Source organism: Clupea harengus, chromosome 3 (genome assembly GCF_900700415.2).
Source record: "Clupea harengus chromosome 3, Ch_v2.0.2, whole genome shotgun sequence".
Lineage (NCBI taxonomy): Eukaryota > Metazoa > Chordata > Actinopteri > Clupeiformes > Clupeidae > Clupea > Clupea harengus.
In genome coordinates, this window is record NC_045154.1 from 25,797,113 (window position 1) to 25,815,999 (window position 18,887).

The 18,887-nt window shown below is 46.7% G+C and overlaps 1 protein-coding gene across 2 annotated transcripts in view; it reads left to right on the forward strand.

Moving 5' to 3' along the window:
* The window catches only part of b4galnt4a (beta-1,4-N-acetyl-galactosaminyl transferase 4a), a 63,862-nt gene that overhangs the window by 8,202 nt on the left and 36,773 nt on the right, over nt 1-18,887 (forward strand). For both annotated transcript variants that reach the window (XM_031565175.2, XM_031565176.2), the window contains exons 2-5: nt 4,443-4,538; nt 6,115-6,205; nt 6,972-7,072; nt 12,634-12,701. In XM_031565175.2, coding sequence (XP_031421035.2) covers nt 4,443-4,538; nt 6,115-6,205; nt 6,972-7,072; nt 12,634-12,701 — 356 coding nt within the window. The remainder of the gene's footprint in view (nt 1-4,442; nt 4,539-6,114; nt 6,206-6,971; nt 7,073-12,633; nt 12,702-18,887) is intronic.

Sequence of the window (18,887 nt, forward strand, 5' to 3'; positions counted from 1 at the left end):
GGAGAGAAAGAGGGCAGGAGGGACAGAGAGAGGCGCAGCGGGAGAGAGAGAAGGATGAGAGGGAGGGAGCTGGAGAGATGGTGCAGAAGGAATGAAAGAGGGAAAAAAGGAATGAAAAAACGAGTGAGGAGGCAGAGCCTAGTGGTCTCTCAGACATGACTGCTGCCTCCACAGTGTAGTTGCAGAAGAGAGGGTGCCAGTGGTTGGCACCAGCGTTAGCAAGCAGGCAGCTGGCAGCATGTCGCTAACACAGTCCCACCGAGACCAGCAATGTGACCAGCTCTTTAAAACCACAGACTTCATACAGGAAGACACAAGAAAAAGCCAGTAGGCAGAGGAGAGAGATGGGGGGTGGGAGGAGCTGTTGAATGAAGGGGGGGGCACTTTTCAACACACACACACCCAGAAGGCCCCTGCTGGCGCTCGGCAAAGCTTTTAGCAGATTAGTCGGATGCTGTGAACCAGTTCAGAATGGGGAGAAAGATGGACAGAGATGAGAAGAATAGCAACGCACAGAAGCTGGAGGAGGCGAAAGTATAAAGGCAGCGGGGCAAAAAAGAAAGAGGGAAAAGATGCAAGAAAATAAATAATGAAAAGGAAGTAAACTGCGGCAGTGTAACGCATAAAGAGGCCGGATGTCAAAACAAAACAGAAATCCAAGCCATAGAAAATCTTGGTACTTAAACGTCGGAGAAAAAAAAAGAAACAGGAAAGTCTAGCAAAGGGGTTTGACAGTGTTTATATATAGATGTCCAAAGCCAGGCTTAGATAATCTTTGTGACCCAGATTGGCAGGACTGAAGCGGGAGGGATATACATCGCGGGTAGCTGTGTGTAATGTTGGAGCAGACCCTGTGTGTGAGGACAGCACCCGAGAGACCTGACCTGATAGTCCCATGTGATTAAAACGATAAGGGATTGGCAGGGTTTATAGGGGCAGACACTCGGTTGCAGAGTTTTAGAGATGGACGGGTTTGCTACGTGATGAATAAAACATTAAGAAAGTGTTCTCTTTGATCATTAGATATACACAGCTCTTTGAGTGGTGTTCATTTCAGTATTCTCATGGTTCTTGGGCTTTTGGTATGTGAATAGTGTGTGTCCATGTAGTATGTGTATGTGTGTGTGTGTGCACGCGTGTGTGTGTGTGTGTGTGTGTGTGTGTGTGCATGTGTGTTTGTTTGTGTATAAACAGTGTGTTTGTGTATGAGACCATGTCTGAGTGTGTACGTTTTTGTATGTGTGGTATCTGCCACTGTGTAGGTGTATATGGAGTGTTTTTGTGTAGGTGTGACCAGGTATCGTTGATTTCCCCTGACACACAAACACAGGCCAGGCTCCCAGGTCCCGAGTGATGTGACATGTTAAAGACAGGACTGAAATAGACCAGGGATGGCTCACCGTCCAGACACTATGCGTATTTACAGATTGTGTGTGTGTGTGTGTGTGTGTGTGTGTGTGTGTGTGTGTGTGTGTGTGTGTGTGTGTGTGTGTGTGTGTGTGTGTGTGTGTGTGTGTGTGAGTGGTGTGGGAGATCTGGGGGGATTTTAAAATGGGAAATGAGGAAATGGAAATAGGAAATAGCGAAATGGAGACAGCCATGGAGATTGGCTGAGAGACAGATGGAGCAATAGATAGAGAGAGTAATAGAGTCAGATGGACTGACGACACAGGAGGAGAGAAATGAGGAAATGGAGGTTGCTGAGAGATAGAAAGAGAGAGAGAGACAGAAGGACAGAGAGATAGAATCACTTAGGCTGTCTTAGCAAAATGTATTTCTTCAGGCCTTCCTTTCAGTCAGAGCAGCAAGCAGCGGTAGCAGCGCACAGCACAGCACAGCACAGCACAGCACAGCACAGCACAGCAGAGCGCGCGCACACACTCACATACATGCACGTACGTACGCACGCACGCACACACACACACACACACACTCACACACACACACACACACACACACACACACACACACACACACACACACATACACACACACACACACAGACACACACACAGGCACACACACACTTTCACACTTACACACACACATCCACACACACACACACACACGCGTCAAGCTTAGCCTCTGATCTCCAGGAATTAGTGGCACCAAGAAAACTCTCCCAGTCAAGGCTAATCAATACCTCAACTCCGGCATAGCCCTCTGGCCATGCATATGGAAGACCAGTCACCATAGGAACGGCACGTCCAATTAGACATTCATGTCTTATTCATAAAGTGCTCTTTAAGTGACATTAGGAGGTGGTTTAGCATAGCCCACTGGGCCATGGCTGAGAGAATGGTCTCGGCCCGTAGCAAGGCTCTAGTGCTAGCTGAAGCTAATTGGCGGTGACGTGGCCCATCAGCAGCCTGGGCCTGGAGTGCAGGGGGAGATCCGAGAGGGGCTGCTGTGCACTGGGCCTGAAATGTTTTCATGTCTCCCTCTAACCTTTAGGGCTGAAACGCAGCGATGTGTTTGTTGCTGTGTTTGCTCTCTGCACCAGCAAGTTCACGCCACTCGGGGTGTCTCTGTGAGAGTGTGTGTATGTGTCTGTGTGAGTGTGTGTGACAGAGAGAGTGTGTGTGTGTGTGTGTGAGTGTGTGTGTGTGTGTGTGTGTGTGTGTGAGTGTGTTTGACAGAGAGAGTTAGTCTGTGTGTGTGTCTGTGTGTGAGAGTGTGTGTGTTCCTGCGTGTGTTTGAGAGAGAGAGTGTGTCTGTGTGTTTGTGTGTGTGTGTGTGTGTGTGTGTGTGTATGTTCAGGGAGAGCTGGGTGGAAGCACAGATGGATGGCAGATTTCCAGTCTGTGCCCCAGCCAGGTCACCAAATTGTGTTGCATCTCCCTCTACACACCGCTGTTATTCAGATGCTTCCCTCCACGGCCCTGTTCTCTTAGAACACCATTAGTATCACTGTTATCAGACACACATCAAGGCAAGGCAGGGCAAGGTCAGGCCAGTTTATTTATAGCACACTTCATACACAACGGCAATTCAAAGTGCTTTACAAGTGAGCAGATGAATTATAGATTAAAAGGCAACATGCATTAAAAGAAAATGTTAAGTGCATTAGAAAAATTAAAGATTTTGAAAAGGAAGGTGAAAGAGCATACAAACAAAAGGAAAGGAATGGGGTGCAGCTGTGTTTCGAGTTGTTTGTGTGGTGTTGAGTTGTTTGTGTGTTTCGAGTTGTTTGTGTGTTTCGAGTTGTTTGTGTGGTGTTGAGTTGTTTGTGTGTTTCGAGTTGTTTGTGTGGTGTTGAGTTGTTTGTGTGTTTCGAGTTGTTTGTGTGGTGTTGAGTTGTTTGTGTGGTGTTGAGTTGTTTGTGTGTTTCAAAACAAACAAACAAGGCTGACTGCTGTCAGTTTTTTTATTGCACAAACGACTCACTGCAACACACACGTGTTATATATGGAGGCGACACAGGACACACACACACACACACACACACACACACACACACACAGGCCTGAGGTCGCCGTGAATTCGACTTCTGCCTTTAACCCATCCCGGATCGTCCCTCCTCCAGGATCCTCCAGGAGCAGTGAGCAGCTTCTCAGCGCCCGGGGACCAAGTGAACCGTCCGTCTCGGTCAGGGACGGACAGGAGTGTTCTGTTCTTTTTGCATGTTTTTCTGTTGGGGTTCTTAGTGGAGGAAACCCCTTGTGAACACAGGGAGAACATGCAAACTCCACACAGAGGTGTGTGGTGTGTGGTGTTGAGTTGTTTGTGTGGTGTTGAGTTGTTTGTGTGGTGTTGAGGTGAGTGAGTGAGACGGCTGTATTTAAATCCATATGTAAGTAAGCTTCAGTCTGTTTTCACTGTTGGGATTTTTCCTGCTGTAATGGAGAAGGGCTCCTTATCACATTCCAGTGAAGCTTCATAGGCTTCACAGTCTTCCAGCGGTGAGAGGTGTGTGTGCAGGTGTGTGTTTGAGACAGGTGAGGTGCTTTGCCCGATATACCGACAAAGGCTGGAATTTTAGAAATGTGTGTCTGTAGAGTCTGGTTGAAGATAATGGGGTGATAGTTGTGTGTGTGTGTGTGTGTGTGTGTGTGTGAGAGTGTGTGTGTGTAATAGTTTTTAGTGGCTTGAGTGGTACACACTAGCCTACAAACTGTGTGTGTGCGTGTGCGTGTGCGTGTGCGTGTGTGTGTATGAGAGAGAGAGAAATCAAAGTGTAAGAGTTAAAGGGTCATGATTCTGCCAGTTCTCCTGTGGTAGATTTGGACATCTGTGTCCTTTTGGTGTGTTATCCTCACACACCTCCTCTCCTTCCAGAGAGCATGAAACACTCACAGCTCTGTGTTATCTTTTTCTGAGGTGACCATATGATACAGATGAAACGCTCTCATGAAAGTATCTTCTTTCTCATCCCCCTCTGTCTGTCTGTCTGTCTGTCTGTCTGTCTGTCTGTCTTTCCATGTTTCCCTCTGGCTCTGCAGTTCAAAGGTCAAGTGAATCTTCATGTGTTTGAGGACTGGTGTGGATCGTCTGTGGCTCAGCTGAGGAAGAACCTGCACTTCCCCCTGTATCCGCATGTATGTACACACAAACAAAACACACACACAAAAACACAAACACACACACAAACCCAAACACACACACACAAACCCACACACACACACACACACACACACACACAAAACTAACACACACACACACACACACACACACACACACAATCACAAAAACATAAACACACACACACAAAAACACAATCACACACACAGAAACTGTGGCGATTCACACTTTACGTGTCGCTGAGTTATTTCAATCCCACAAGCGTCCCTCTGCTCAGCACGCAGTGTGGATCATTCAGGAGTGTGAAACTTTTCTGTTTAGTCATTGTGTTTGGTTTGTTACCATGTGGTCGCTCAAGCTCGATAAAACACTCCCAGCCCGTCTCAGAATGTTCCAGAAATCATCCCCTGCGTGGCTCTCCGCACCACCAAACAAATGTCCTCTCTATTTCTGTCTGTGCCCGCAGTCACCATTTATTCTACTGGGAAGAGAGCGAGCAAGTGGAAAGAGAGGAAACCTGTGTACACTCTGCGCTATAAACTAGATCTGGTCAAGGTTCAGTACCTCAGAATTCCCACTGGGGGAAATAAGAGTACCGTAATTTCCGGACTATAAGCCGCTACTTTTTTCCCACGCTTTGAACCTCGCGGCTTAAACAACGACGCGGCTAATTTATGGATTATGATACCTGTGACTGTATACGGTGGCTTTGTGTTTACGGTGGCTTTGTGGAGCTAGGATGCTAGCATGGATGCAGCCGCATGGATGCTTAGCTCCACGCGATTTCTCAGTAGCTCAATAACTTAACTAATGTCAAAATAACCACAGTCTACCGGCGTAGACAGAACACAACTCAAAACAGTTTACAACAATACAAATCCAGTCTTTTCAAGTTCTTTAGCTCACTGGTTTCAAACTTAGCGTCTTTCTTCTATCTCACTGTCTTCAATCTAACGTTCTAGCTTCTGATTGACTCTTGCAACTGTGCTCTCTTAAAGCAACAGTGCACTTATCGTAACTGGCAAAACTAATAATATGCATCACTATTGTATTACTTTTGATATTCATTTTAGCCTGTGTAAAGTTAATTTGTTTCAATGTACCGGTAGGCACCTGCGGCTTATAGACATGTGCGGCTTATTTATGTTAAAAATAATTATATTTTAAAAATTCAGTGGGTGAGGCTTATATTCAGGTGCGCTCAATAGTCCGGAAATTACGGTAGTACTCCACAGGGTTGGGTGGTCACTGTAGGAAATAAGAGTAGTACTCGGCAGGGTTGGGTGGTCACTGCGGGAAATAAGAGTAGTACTAGGCAGGGTTGGGTGGTCACTGCGGGAAATAAGAGTAGTACTAGGCAGGGTTAAGTGGTCACTGCAGGAAATAAGAGTAGTACTCGGCCGGGTTGGGTGGTCACTGGTCACTGCAGGAAATAAGAGTAGTACTAGGCAGGGTTGGGTGATCACTGCGGGAAATAAGAATAGTACTCGGCAGGGTTGGGTGGTCACTGCGGGAGATCTGCTCTGTAATTGGCTCTGATTGTGTGCAGCGAAGGTGTGTGATGAGTCACGCTTGTCTTTTGTGTGTGTGCAGACGAGAACGACGGCGAAGAAGCTGGCTGTGGCCCCCAAGTGGAAAAACTATGGCCTGAGAATATTCGGCTACATCCACCCCTACAGAGATGGTGAGAGTTCACGAGTTTCCATGTCCACTTCACAGACTGAGCACGGCAATTATCACACACACACACACTCTCACACAGACCACACCAACGGCAATTAGCATTACAAGTCTTCCAATATCACTTTAGATAGGGTACTGTGAATACCTCCAATGGCTGCACTTCCTTCACTGTGTGTCTATCTATGTGTGTGTGAGTCTGGACTATGAGCTGTGCTCTTAAAGCTGGCCTTCACACAGAACCCCTTTGTATTGGCTTTGTGTGGGTTTGTGTGTTCGTACTTGTTTCTGTGAGTGTGTGTGTGTGTGTGTGTGTGTGTGTGTGTGTGTGTGTGTGTGTGTGTGTGTGTGTGTGTATGAGTGAGCTCATGGGTATAAATAGATGGTGAGCCAGGGCTTTGGCAGACAGTCAGATATAGATATCACTCCTCGGGATGGATTCAAGAGGGGCTCTGACATCTCCTTATGCTTCACATGGACAAACTCTAACTGCCCGCACTCTCTCCTCTTTTAAGGACCTTTCATCCATCTTACATTTCTGTGATACAAGAATTTCAACCCCAATAATAGCTACTACGCCTATCACTATTAAGAATTGCATTTCAAATAGAAAATATTTTAGTCAAAGTTTACACAAAATATGAAGTGTATTTAGTCGCGTAGTTACTGCACTAAATAATTAGATTTAATTGATTTTGGATTTCGTAATGTTATTCCATACACTCTTGTATTCAGTAATGGTCTGTCTCTTGTGATTTGCGCTTCCGCAGGGGACTTCCAGTTTGCCGTGTCCTCCGATGATAACTCGGAGCTCTGGCTGAGCTCAGACGAGAGTCCGCTGAACGCCCGGCTGCTGGTGTATGTGGGCCGGGTAAGTGCCGCACCCTTCAACCGCCGCACCCAGCCACGAGCACCAGCCATGACATCAGGCACGCTTAAAAGCACAGCAGAACGTTCTAGTAGGGTACGGAGAAGGTGGTTTTCGTTATGCCACTGCGCTGATGGCGCCGGGTGGGGTTGGGGTGTTGTTCATTTCACGCCTCGCCATGTTTTTATTTTAGGCAGCAGTGTCTTCTGTTCCCCACTCTTCTGAGGTATTTCCCACAGGTCCGACCCAGCATCCTTAGTGTTTACCAGGCGTTTACCTCAGACCACATCCCTAATACACTCTAAATCCAGCGCTCACGCTCACTACCAGGGCGGTTTGTCCAGCAGGCCCCGCACAGAGGCTGCTGTTGGCAACGGAGTGCAATTTATTTGTTTTTGTTTTGTTTCTGAGTGGATGATATACTTACCAGCTTATGCTGCGTATGCCCCCAGAGAAAAGTCAAGGAAGTTGCAATCGTTTTTTATCGTCTTGCTTTGTCTTCCTCTTTTTTCTTTCTAATCCTCGCAGAGCAGGGCCTGACTCATCATGGGCGGCACTGCTTCAGAATGTCATGACACAGATCACGGATAAATGGATCATTTAGCGCTGGAGTGGAGGACCTCGGCTGGACCTCACAGATTTGACAAAATTAGGAGGCTCTTAAAGCTTAGGTGAGGTAGCCTACTCCGATCCCAGCTTCTGCACTAGTGCTGGAACACTGCCAAGACGCCAAGCGGAGATGAAGACGAGGGCCTCTGTTGCCTCTGCGGCCGTGTCTCCATGGCGACTAGAGGGGAAGCTTTGAGGGAGCAGAGGTGTCTCATCGCACGCCATACGTTGGGGTGGTGGGGGTGGGGGTGGTGGGTGGTGGTGTTCCTCCAGGCTCCTTCACCAGGTTTCTTTGGTAGCAGAGAATATGGGTTTAATCACAGACCCTGGGCAACAGCTAATCGCTAAATACATTTCCTGCGGTGATCCTAAGACCTCCCGCATGGTGGAGGCGGGAAGTGTCCAATAAGCGAGAGAGCTGGATTTCAGTAACGCAATTAGCTACCAAACCAGAATCCTTTGAGACGCATCTCTGTGTGTGATGCCGGGAGGGTGGGGTGAGTGTGTGTGTGTGTGTGTGTGTGTGTGTGTGGGGGGGGGGGGGGTATCGATTACGTCTAGAGGTACCTGCTCCACACGCACACGCACACACACACACACACAGTCACACACTCACACACACACACACACACACACACACACACACACACACACACACACAAGCTGGCTGTGGAGGACTTGATACCCTAAGACTGAGGTGTGATCAATTGATAGCATGGTGTGCCAAGATGCCTCTTTGTCTCACTGAATAATGGCCACCTGTCCAGAATTGAAAATGATTTCCTGCTGGCCATGCAGTCACATATTCAAAGAAACACACACTCACTCGCGCACACATACACATAGACACACACACACACACACACACACACACACACACACACACACACACACACACACACACACACACACACACACACAGAGTCTGTGCCTTAAAAGGTTTTCAGAAGCCCTGGAAATGTGTGGTATATACGTGTTACTGTGTGTGTGTGCACCTGGGTGTGGGTGTGTGTGTGTGTGTGTGTGTGTGTGTGAGGTCCTTCACTGAAACGGAGTCATTCAAGTGTTAGACATTGTGAAATGGAGAGCATGCACCCAGTGAGCTCTCCTGTCCTCTGGGTTTAAAGTAGCATGACTGCCTCCATAACTGACTCCAATTCTTTGGAATTCCGTAGACACTCCTCACTCAATGCAGTCCGAGAATCACGTCAGTTTTGCAGACATGGCTGCAGAGAGAGAGAGAGTAAAAGAGAGATGGAGGGAGAGAGAGAGAGAGAGGGTGAGAGAGAGAAGATGAACAGAAAGAAATAAAAGGTACCAGGTAATGGTTCCTAGACTCTGGAGCTGGGTTGCTCTTCTCGTCTGACCTTCTTTCATTTGCCGTGGACTGAGGCTCTCGGGCGAGCTGAAATGATTTTTTTTTCAAGGTAATCTGCTCTTTGAGAAAGTTCACTGCCCCGAGCTGGACAAAGAGCAGGAGGATCGAAGACATGCCTGTCTATGTATGTTTGGGTCTGCCTGTCTGTCTGTCTGTCTGACTGACTGACTGTCTGACTGTCTGTCTCTCTGTCTCTCTGTCTATCTGTTTGTCTGTCTGTCTAAATGTGTCTGTCTCTTGGTCTGTTTGCTTGTCTGTGTATTTGCAAGCCTGTCGGCCTGTCTGTCTGTCTGCCTGTCTGTCTGCCCATCTGTCTGTGCCAGTCTGCCTGTTTATGTTTGAGTGTCCCTGCTCCTCTGTCAGCTGTAAGCACTCATTAAGCCGGTCCCTGCTGTTTGCCATGGATGTGTGTGTCTGTGTGTGTGTGTGTGTGTGTGTGTGTGTCTCTGTGTGTGTGTGTTTGTGCGTACGTGCAGAGGCAGCTACAGTCAGACAGGGATCCCAGTGATGGGAGAGGGTGGTGGTGGGTGGTGGGGGGTCTTCACTGCTCTGGAGTCACGATTACCTCCTCCTCACTCCCTTATTTATGCCTGCTGGTGTCAGGGCCATGCAGCTACAGCCACAAACAAGAGGAAGAAAGACAGACAGACAGACAGACAGACGGACAGACGGACAGACAGACAGACAGACAGACAGACAGACAGACAGACAGACAGACAGACAGACAGACAGACAGACAGACAGACAGACGGACAGACGGACAGACAGACGGACAGACGGACAGACAGACAGACAGACAGACAGACAGACAGACAGACACACAGACAGACAGAAAGACAGACAGACAGACAGACAGACAGACAGACAGACTCACAGTTGGAGGGAATGGATGAAAACAACAATAGAGAGCAGAGAGATGGAGAAGGAGCAGAGAGATGGCCCTTTGAGAAAGACACTTTCAAAAGGAAGGAGTTCGTAATGAGGGCCTCCCTGCCCTGTGCGTCTCTTCTGTTCAGCCCGGCGGCTTTTGGCCCTGGACATCACACGCACACACACACACACACACACACACACACACACACACACACACACACACACACATGCAAGGATTCAGGCTTTTTGTGTCAAACTCTTCTGGCAGTCAGACGGCGCCACACCCAGACCCAAACTCCACAGAACAGCCCGTAGCTTTGGCGAGCTGTTCTTCCAGCACGGGTCATAACGCTGCCACTGGGCAGAGGACGTGGAGAGTGGGCAGAGGCCAGAGGCCAGAGGCCAGAGCTGACCGGCACCTAGCACAGACCGGTGACCACTCAGTGTGTGCCCAAATCATGCGGTGCATAGTTTACTTTCAGTGCTGGGGACTAGTTCAGTTGTGGAGTTAACTACTGAAACTACAAACTAGTTCAAGTCGTTGAATCATTTTTTTTTGTCTAGTTACCTACTGAAACTACAAACTATTTTGGCCCATAAAAGGAAAGGAACTATTTGTATTTGTTATTTACCCATTGCTTCTGTACTGTAATGGAACGCTGACAAGTAAAAAAAAATAGGCCCATTGTTTAGACAAGTGTTGAAGCTGTGCGTACTGTCTAAAAAGGTGCCAGTTGAAGACTGAAGTTTTAGTTGTTCAGATTGCACAAGTCAGATGTTACAAAACACAATGGGCCCATTTTGTTTATACCAATGCTCAAGTCGGTCAAATGGTCTAAAAATATTTGTATTAAATATTTTTTTAACTGTTTTAGTTCTAGCCAGATGATACAAAATCCAGATTTGTTTAAAATAAAAATATAACATTCCTTGCAATTTTTGGATGGGATTGTTTTGTTTAGGACAGGTTTGGGTCTCGGGTATTCTACCAAGCTGGATTGTCAGCTCACCTGTGAAAAATATTTGGCTCCGTTTTTAATGTTATAAATTTGAATTTGTAAAACTAAACTTAGGTGTCGATGAGTCTTAAGTATTTATTATTGTTATTTATTGACACATGTTCAGATACGTTGTTGCATGCTATTTTATATGATGTTACCTGGCTAACTGAGTCATCCTGCTTGGTGCAGTACCCCCACCTAGACTCTGGAAGGCGTGTGTCTGACTGATAGACGTTCCTTGCACTTCCATAGATTCCTTTCACTTTCCCATGAATAGTGGGGTAGTTTATTTTTTGGTTTATGTACGACCTGTGAACAGTTACAGCACACAATTGAGTGGCGTTTTTTTGCTGGCTTGTGACTTTTGTTGTATTATATTTTGTTGTAATTTCATATCACATGCAGATTGTCAATTTGATCATCATCATAGTTTGAACTACTTTTTCTAAGTAGCTTTTAGTTAAGCGAATTAAACTTCTCTCTAGGATAGCTTAGCTGTGGTTCAACCTCCTCCAGTTTGAAGTCAATGGTAGTTTGCAAAGCTACACTTTCTTGCTTTCACTGTTTATTTTTATCCCCAGTGTTTTTAGTGGGGTATGCCAGTGTTTCAGCGGTGGAGGGTTTATGCATCTTTCCTTCCGTCTTTTTTTCTCTGCACACACACACACACGCACACTAATTGAGGGGTTAGTGTTAGGTTAGTGGCCCCTACAAGATTAAGAGTGAGATAAAGAAAAAGTGTGTGTGTGTGTGTGTTTGTGTGTGAGTGTGAGTGTGAGTGTGTGTGTGTGTGTGTGTGTGTGTGTGAGTGTGAGTGTGAGTGTGAGTGTGAGTGTGTGTGTGTGTGTGTGTGTGTGTGTGTGTGTGTGTGAGAGAGAGAGAGAGAGAGAGAGAGAGAGAGAGAGAGAGAGAGAGACACGCTGGGCCCTGGTCTTTTGATGGTCAGTGTGTGTTTCCACGACCAAGGCAAAGACAGGGATGAAAGAGACCATTGAGGACTGGACTCCCCGTCTGTTTATGGAACCAGAGGGCAGGCCCATCAATTACACCAGTATGCAATGTGTGTGTCTGTGTGTGTGTGTGTTTGGGTGTTTGGGCTCCTGCCTAAAAGGAGAAATATGTCAAATATAAACAATTAAAGGGCTCCTCGCTGTGTTCTCCTCCTCGTGCTTTCATTACGGATCAGTGGCAGCAGGGGCTCTAATTAGAGCAGCAGTAGACACAGCTCGGCTAGAAAATCACTGCCTCCTGATGCCACTGCGGAGCCGAGATGGCTGACTAAGTGAGTAGATGAAGCGATAGAGTCTGCCAGGAGCAACACTATCTCACCATCTCTTTCTGCTTGGCTCTGACGCTCTTTTTCTCCTCACCCTCTCTCGCTTTATCTATCTTGTTTTTCTCCTCCCTACTCGTCTTCGTTTTTGTCTGGCTGTGTAAATCACTCGAACCCCCACCTTCAGGAAAGTGGACTGGCTCTGAACGGACCCTATTTATTCAAAACATACACTTCTTTGGGTTAAGTGCTGTAGGCTCAGGCTGTGTGTGTGTGTGTGTGTGTGTGTGTGTGTGTGTGTGTGTGTGTGTGTGTGTGTGTGTGTGTGTGTGTGTGTGTGTGTGTGTGTGTGTGTGTGTGTGTGTGTGTGTGTGTGTGATTTGCCTGAGTGTAAGCGTTTATGCTAACTGCTCTGTCATCTGTGTTCCAGCTGGGCACAGAATGGACTGCACCAGGAGAGTTCAGCAAATTCAGATCTCAGTCTTCCAAGTCTGTTCAGTGAGTACCTACTCCTACACACACACACACACACACACACACACACACACACACACACACACACACACACACACACACACACATTGTCCTAGACACACAAGCACTCCACAGTCCATCAAAGAAATGCAGAAGAGTCAAGATACAGTCACACACACACACACACACACACACACAAAAGCATATGCTTTCAGCTTTTCTCAGTGGATAAAACTGTGTGAAAACCTATGAGGTCATCGATACACACATGCTTCTACAGACACACATGCACACCCACTTACTTACTCTTCATACAAACTCTCTGCACTAATCCTTTTACCGTGCTGTGCATTGATACATTCCAAAGAGACAGCTCTCTACAGCAACAGAACCACCAACCACCAACATGCAGCATATGTAAATATGCCGGTGTGGAACACCTTCCATTGATGCCCCTTGTCCCATGAGCTCCTGTCAGGAATATAAATAGCAGCCTACAGTGTACGGCGTTGTCCTCAGAAACACCCGGAAACCCTCTCCATCACTGACTAGTAGAAGCAGTTGCACAGGACTGTTTTAGAGTCTATGATCTAACTGTGTCTTGGGAAAAGGTTGTGTATTATGCTACAACAGTTCCGGATTGTTTGGGATAGTTTTGGGAAAAGCCTGTTTGCTTATCAGTGTTTTAGCTTGTTTGCTTGGCTGTGCTAAGCTTTATTATGCATAGTGTCATATAGTGAAGACATATAGGGGACGCTCTTGTGATGTATCCTGATGAGTCCCGTTGGTTTTCGTAGTTAATTTCCACAGTATAGACAGGAACTGCCATGGAACATGCCGCTATGGAAACAGTGCAGCGTCATCTGTTATCCCAGATCATGAGTTTTGCTGAGCGTTTTGTGTACCTATGCCATCGACTGTCCCTTAATGAGAAAGAGAAAAGAAGAAGGGTCCAGCGAGGCCTAGCTATGTAGTTCCTCTCCCTATTTCTCTCCATACCCCTCCTCTCTCCCACTTATGAATGTAATTTCACGACTGGGAGGCTTTTTTTTTGTTTTGTTTTTTTAACAAGTGCTGTTTTGAAGCATTTTCTATTCGTCCAATTTTGGCTTTGTGTCGTTCACTCCCACGCTATGTTTTTATTTTTTTTCATTACTTAATGCATCTGGGCACACCGCATGAAAAGACTGTTCTTCCCACAGGCTCATTACTGTGGATCATGTAGTAGTTCGAAGCAGTAGAATAAGACTTATTTATCTTATATATATATAATATATGCATATATGTGTGTGTGTGTGTGTGTGTGTGTGTGTGTGTGTGTGTGTGTATACTATATATATATATATATATATATATATATATATAGACACACACACACACACACGTTTGAATAAGGTTAATGCTTAATTGGTGTGAGTTTTCCATTTAATCACTGTTCTAATCACCGTTTTTCTTCACACACATCTGAACATTTTTTTTAACATTGCGGTTCCCCCGTGCGGTCCTTTCCACATCCATGCCATGTCAGACACATAGGTTGCTGTGGTTGGTGTTAAACTGACTGATTGTGGCTTGAATGAGCCAGCCGTCCACTGTAGATTAACCAAGTCCATTCAATACCCTTCACACACAATGAGACCCCATTACCATGGCAGTCAATACTCTTGAGCGATCTCATTCTCCTTTAATGATTTCTCATAATAGCACACACACTCACCGCTGTCTGTGGTTACAGTCTTGAGTGGACTGTTCTGTAATCTTTTGACTCAACCTCAACCTGAGGGTGTATAAACTGATGTATACTTCTCTACTGTTACATTTACTGGATATCAAGCACAAGCGCACCTGTAGGAGTTAGCTGACGTAGCTTAACTCTGTCCTCTACAGAATGGGTGTCAATTTTGTCGTTGAAATATTGAGAATTGCTGTGAGGCACAAAGCTGTTTTTAATCCATGGGTTGTTTTATCACCCTTTCCACTTTCTCATGGTGCAAAACCATTGAAGGAGCTGTTCAGCTGTTCATACACACGTAGTTTTCTCACCAAAAAATAAAAAATAAATAATTAATAATAAAAAAAAAACACCTTGCCTAGTCACTGTCTACTGGGGAACTACAGTATCTAGTTCCTGTGCTGTTGAGGTCAGCATGTCCGAAATTTGTGCTGCCGTAGCTCTCCACAGGTCGACAGTTTTGCGTTTTGCTTTGTTAACCCTTGCTGTGGCAAGTTCGGGCATCACTATATCCAGAAAGTATGATAACCACCGCCGCATAGCGAGAGAGTGAGGAGGGAGCCGTCGCTGGGCTATCATTTTCTTAGTTGCTGTTAGGCCAGCAAGCCAAATCTTCCTTTGTTTTTCAGTCAAGTTTAACTTAGAGTCATCATTAAGTAACAAGACGACAGGGTCAATAGGGACTGGACATCCTATCATGTCAGATATTATTGATGTTGTTTTATGCCAAAAAGCGTGTACATTGTCTGAATATTTAGACATATTTGTTTATTTTTCTGAGCCACTCCATTTGCTGTCATCTCTCATTTGTATTGAATGATTCATTTGAAATATGAGTATAGTTAGGATTAAAAAGATTTTTAAAGGGTGCGTGGACTGTTTGTCCCTGGAACCAGATGCGCAGTTCCTGTAGTATAAACTCCTCTATATATAATGTTCCTGTTCCTCGTGAAATTGTCTTTGAAATAGTTTTCAAAGCGCCACTTGCTGCAAGGCCACCTGTCGTTGTTGCTAAATAGCGGTAGCAAAGGTTGTTTGGAGCAGTCTGGTGGTCTTGGGTAGACAAGGCTGTTGGTTATGTGATGTGATGTTTAATAATCAATTTCCACACTCTAGCAGTGTGTAGGACACCTGAACCTGGTGAGGTGAGGTCTGTGTATGTATGTGTAAGCACTGTGTGTGTGTGTGTGTGTGTGTGTGGGGGGGGGGGGTTCTTACAACCCCCAGTGTTGCATTATGCATGAGACCCTCTCTCTCTGATGGTTTAAACGTGTAAGGGTGCTGATGTAACCCAGCGGGGGAGCGTGGCCTGGGCTCGCTTTTTAAAACCCAAATAAGAGTCAGGCAGGAGCGGCGGCGGCGGTGGCGGTGGCAGCGGCGCCCACCAAAGCAGTTAACCTGGCATCACCCTCATCTGCCGTGCAGCAAGGAGAGAGAGAGAGAGAGAGAGAGAGAGAGAGAGAGCGCTCGCTGCTGATGAGATTTCATCTCCAGGACCCACACCGCCACGCATGATTGAACCGCCCCGGCTATAGAGGAGGGGTCAGGGAAATGTGTGTGTGTGTGGGTGAGTGGGTGTGTATCTGGAAGTGTTTGTGTATGTGTTGGTGTGTGTGTGTGTGTGTGTGTGTGTGTGTGTGTGTGTGTGTGCGTGTGTGCTTCTCTGTTATTGTCTTTCTTTGTGCACGTGTGTATGTGTGTTGAGGGGCTGGGGGGGGGGGGGGCTGTTGGTGATGATGATGGCATCTGTGTTTGATAAGTTTCAGCAGGGGGGCAGACAACCTTCTCCATATGTATGAGTGGCCCCCCCACTCTCTCTACACACTCTGCCACACTAGTTATTACTCCAGGGCTGCTGCTGACTACTGCCATTCAGGGTGCAGAGCGCGTGTGTGTGCGTGTGCGCGTGCGTGTGCGTGTGCGTGTGTGTACAGAGGCGTTTAGTTCTAGCAGGAGACTGATCCAAGAGCCCGTGTGTTCTATTCTTAACTCGGTGTAATTTGTTTAACTAACATCACATTACTCACATCACTGCTATTTCCATCACTTGACTGCAGTTTGCAAACTCAATTTCATTTTCTTTTTTTAGGAAGGGGGGTGAGGGGTGTCATTACTCTTTTTCTCTCTCACTCTGGCTCTCTTACCCTCTTTCTCTCTCCCTCTATTCCTCTAGTTCCCTCTCTCTTTCCGAAGCTGGTTCAGTGGAAAGATGATTTGTTCAAATGGTTTGGAAAATGTAAACTCAATCATGGGCACTGGACTCCTGTGTGGAGGCCAGAAACAAAATGAGTCCAATACTGAAAGGCTGTTGTATGTTCTCTATCGTGCATGCCCAGTGCTGTGAGGCACACACACACATCCTTTCTCTCTCTCTTTCTCTTTCTCTCTCTCTCTCTCTCTCTCTCTCTCTTTCTCTCTCTTTCTCTCTCTCTCTCTCTATCTCTCTCTCTTTCTCTCTCTCTCTCTCTCGCTCACTGTTACCGCTCCTTCTTCCCTCTCTGTGCCCTGCAGTGTAATGTCATTTTTTCATGATGCAGAAGACCAATTCAGTTCATGCCTTAGTGGGAATTACAGTAATGTTGCAGATCCACCCCCCCTTCACTGCTAATGCCAGTCTTGTGTCTCGTCTTGTGTCTCGTCGTGTGTCCTACAAGGTTTTCTTTAGTACCGTAGCTTAGTTTCAGAGGGGAGTGAACGCCACATAGCTCACATGGGGCTGAACATTTATCTAAGGTCTTGTGAAAGAGTTTGAGTTGGCCAGTGACTGAAATGGAAATGGAAAGGAAGACTTGGACAGCTGTGGGGAGATTGGAAAAGGCCTACTTCATGATTGGCATCTTAGGCTGACATTTCCTGTGTGTGTGTGTGTGTGTGTGTGTGTGTGTGTAGTGTGTAGTGTGTGTGTGTAGTGTGTGTGTGTGTGTGTGTGTGTAGTGTGTAGTGTGTAGTGTGTGTGTGTGTGTGTGTAGTGTGTGTGTGTGTGTGTGTGTGTGCGCGTGTGAGAGAGAGGGAGAGAGGGTGTGTAGGTGTAAGTGAGAGAAAAAAGGAAAGGTGTGTGTGCATGCTTGTTGGAGAAATAGAGAGAGGAAAAGGATCTCTGTGTGTGTGTGTGTGTGAATGCAGTGTAAATATAGGAGGATGTTGTTGTGATGAGAGTTTGTGTTTTTAGCATGCATTGCAATAAGCCACAGCAGAGGTGGCAGAAGCACAACAGTAATGGCTGGCGAAGAGGAGAGTTAGCCTCATGATTAAGTTATACGCAGACGCCCGTCACGAGGACACATTTAGCCGGGCCCTGAGACGCCGGTGTTAATGAAGTCTCGCTCAGTCCCACAGCACACCCAGGAAGCCAGTGCCCGCTGTGACGGATAAAACAGACACCCTTGTTTACCACGCCGGCGCCTTCTGAAGAGCTACTGTGCAGTGCAGCGCGTCACTGTGTGTGAGGATGGCTGTGTTTGTGAGCTAAGCACGCACTGCAGTACATGAAAGGGATACGTTTACTTTCGTTAGTAATTGTAATACTAATAGTACTTTGGAGCTTTGACCTTAACACTGTGTTTGCTTTTTTTTTTTGAAAATAGGTGTGTTTGATCTCGCCATAACACACACACACACACACACACACACACACACACACACACACCCAACCCTCTGCGGTGATCAGTTATTCTTTTTGTCAATAACTACCAAGCTGACACTGCCACCTGCAGTTTCCCGTGTTTGACTCCTGCTGGAAGGCAAAGCCCTGGGGTTTATCTCCATTAGGGACCATGGGGTTTTACTGCACCCTGTAAAAGCTAACAGAGACATCCTTTGATGGGCCTTTAATGACGGTGCCATCCTGGAGGCTGCCCCTCAGCGCAGCGCAGCACAGCGCAGCACAGGCTGTGAAACAAGCACCCACGCACGCCAGCATAACGCACACACACACACACACACACCCACACACACACACATACACACAGACACATACACACATACACACACACACACCCAGACACACACCCAGACACATACACATACACACAGACACATACACACATACACACACACACACACACAGACACATACACACACACACACACAGACACATACACACACACAGACAGATACAGACACACACACACACACACACACACACACACACACACACCAGCAGCATTACATAACCACGCTCCAAAGACACCGGGGGATTAGACAGAGAGAGAGAGCGGAGGTAGGCAAAACTGACTTCACCCTCTCCTTCAACCTCTCTGGGCATCTCTGTACTTTCTCTCTCTCTCGCTCTCTCTCTCTCTCTCTCTCTCTCTCTCCCTCTTTCTGTTTCTCTCTGTTTCTCTCTCTCTGTGTCTTCAAACATGCCAAGCAAAAATGCGGGCATGTTCTCAGAGTGTGACTGACTGACTGACTGATTGGGCAGGCGGGTGGCTGCGCTGCGCTGTGAGGGTGTGGGTGGCGAGGGTTTGATGGGACGG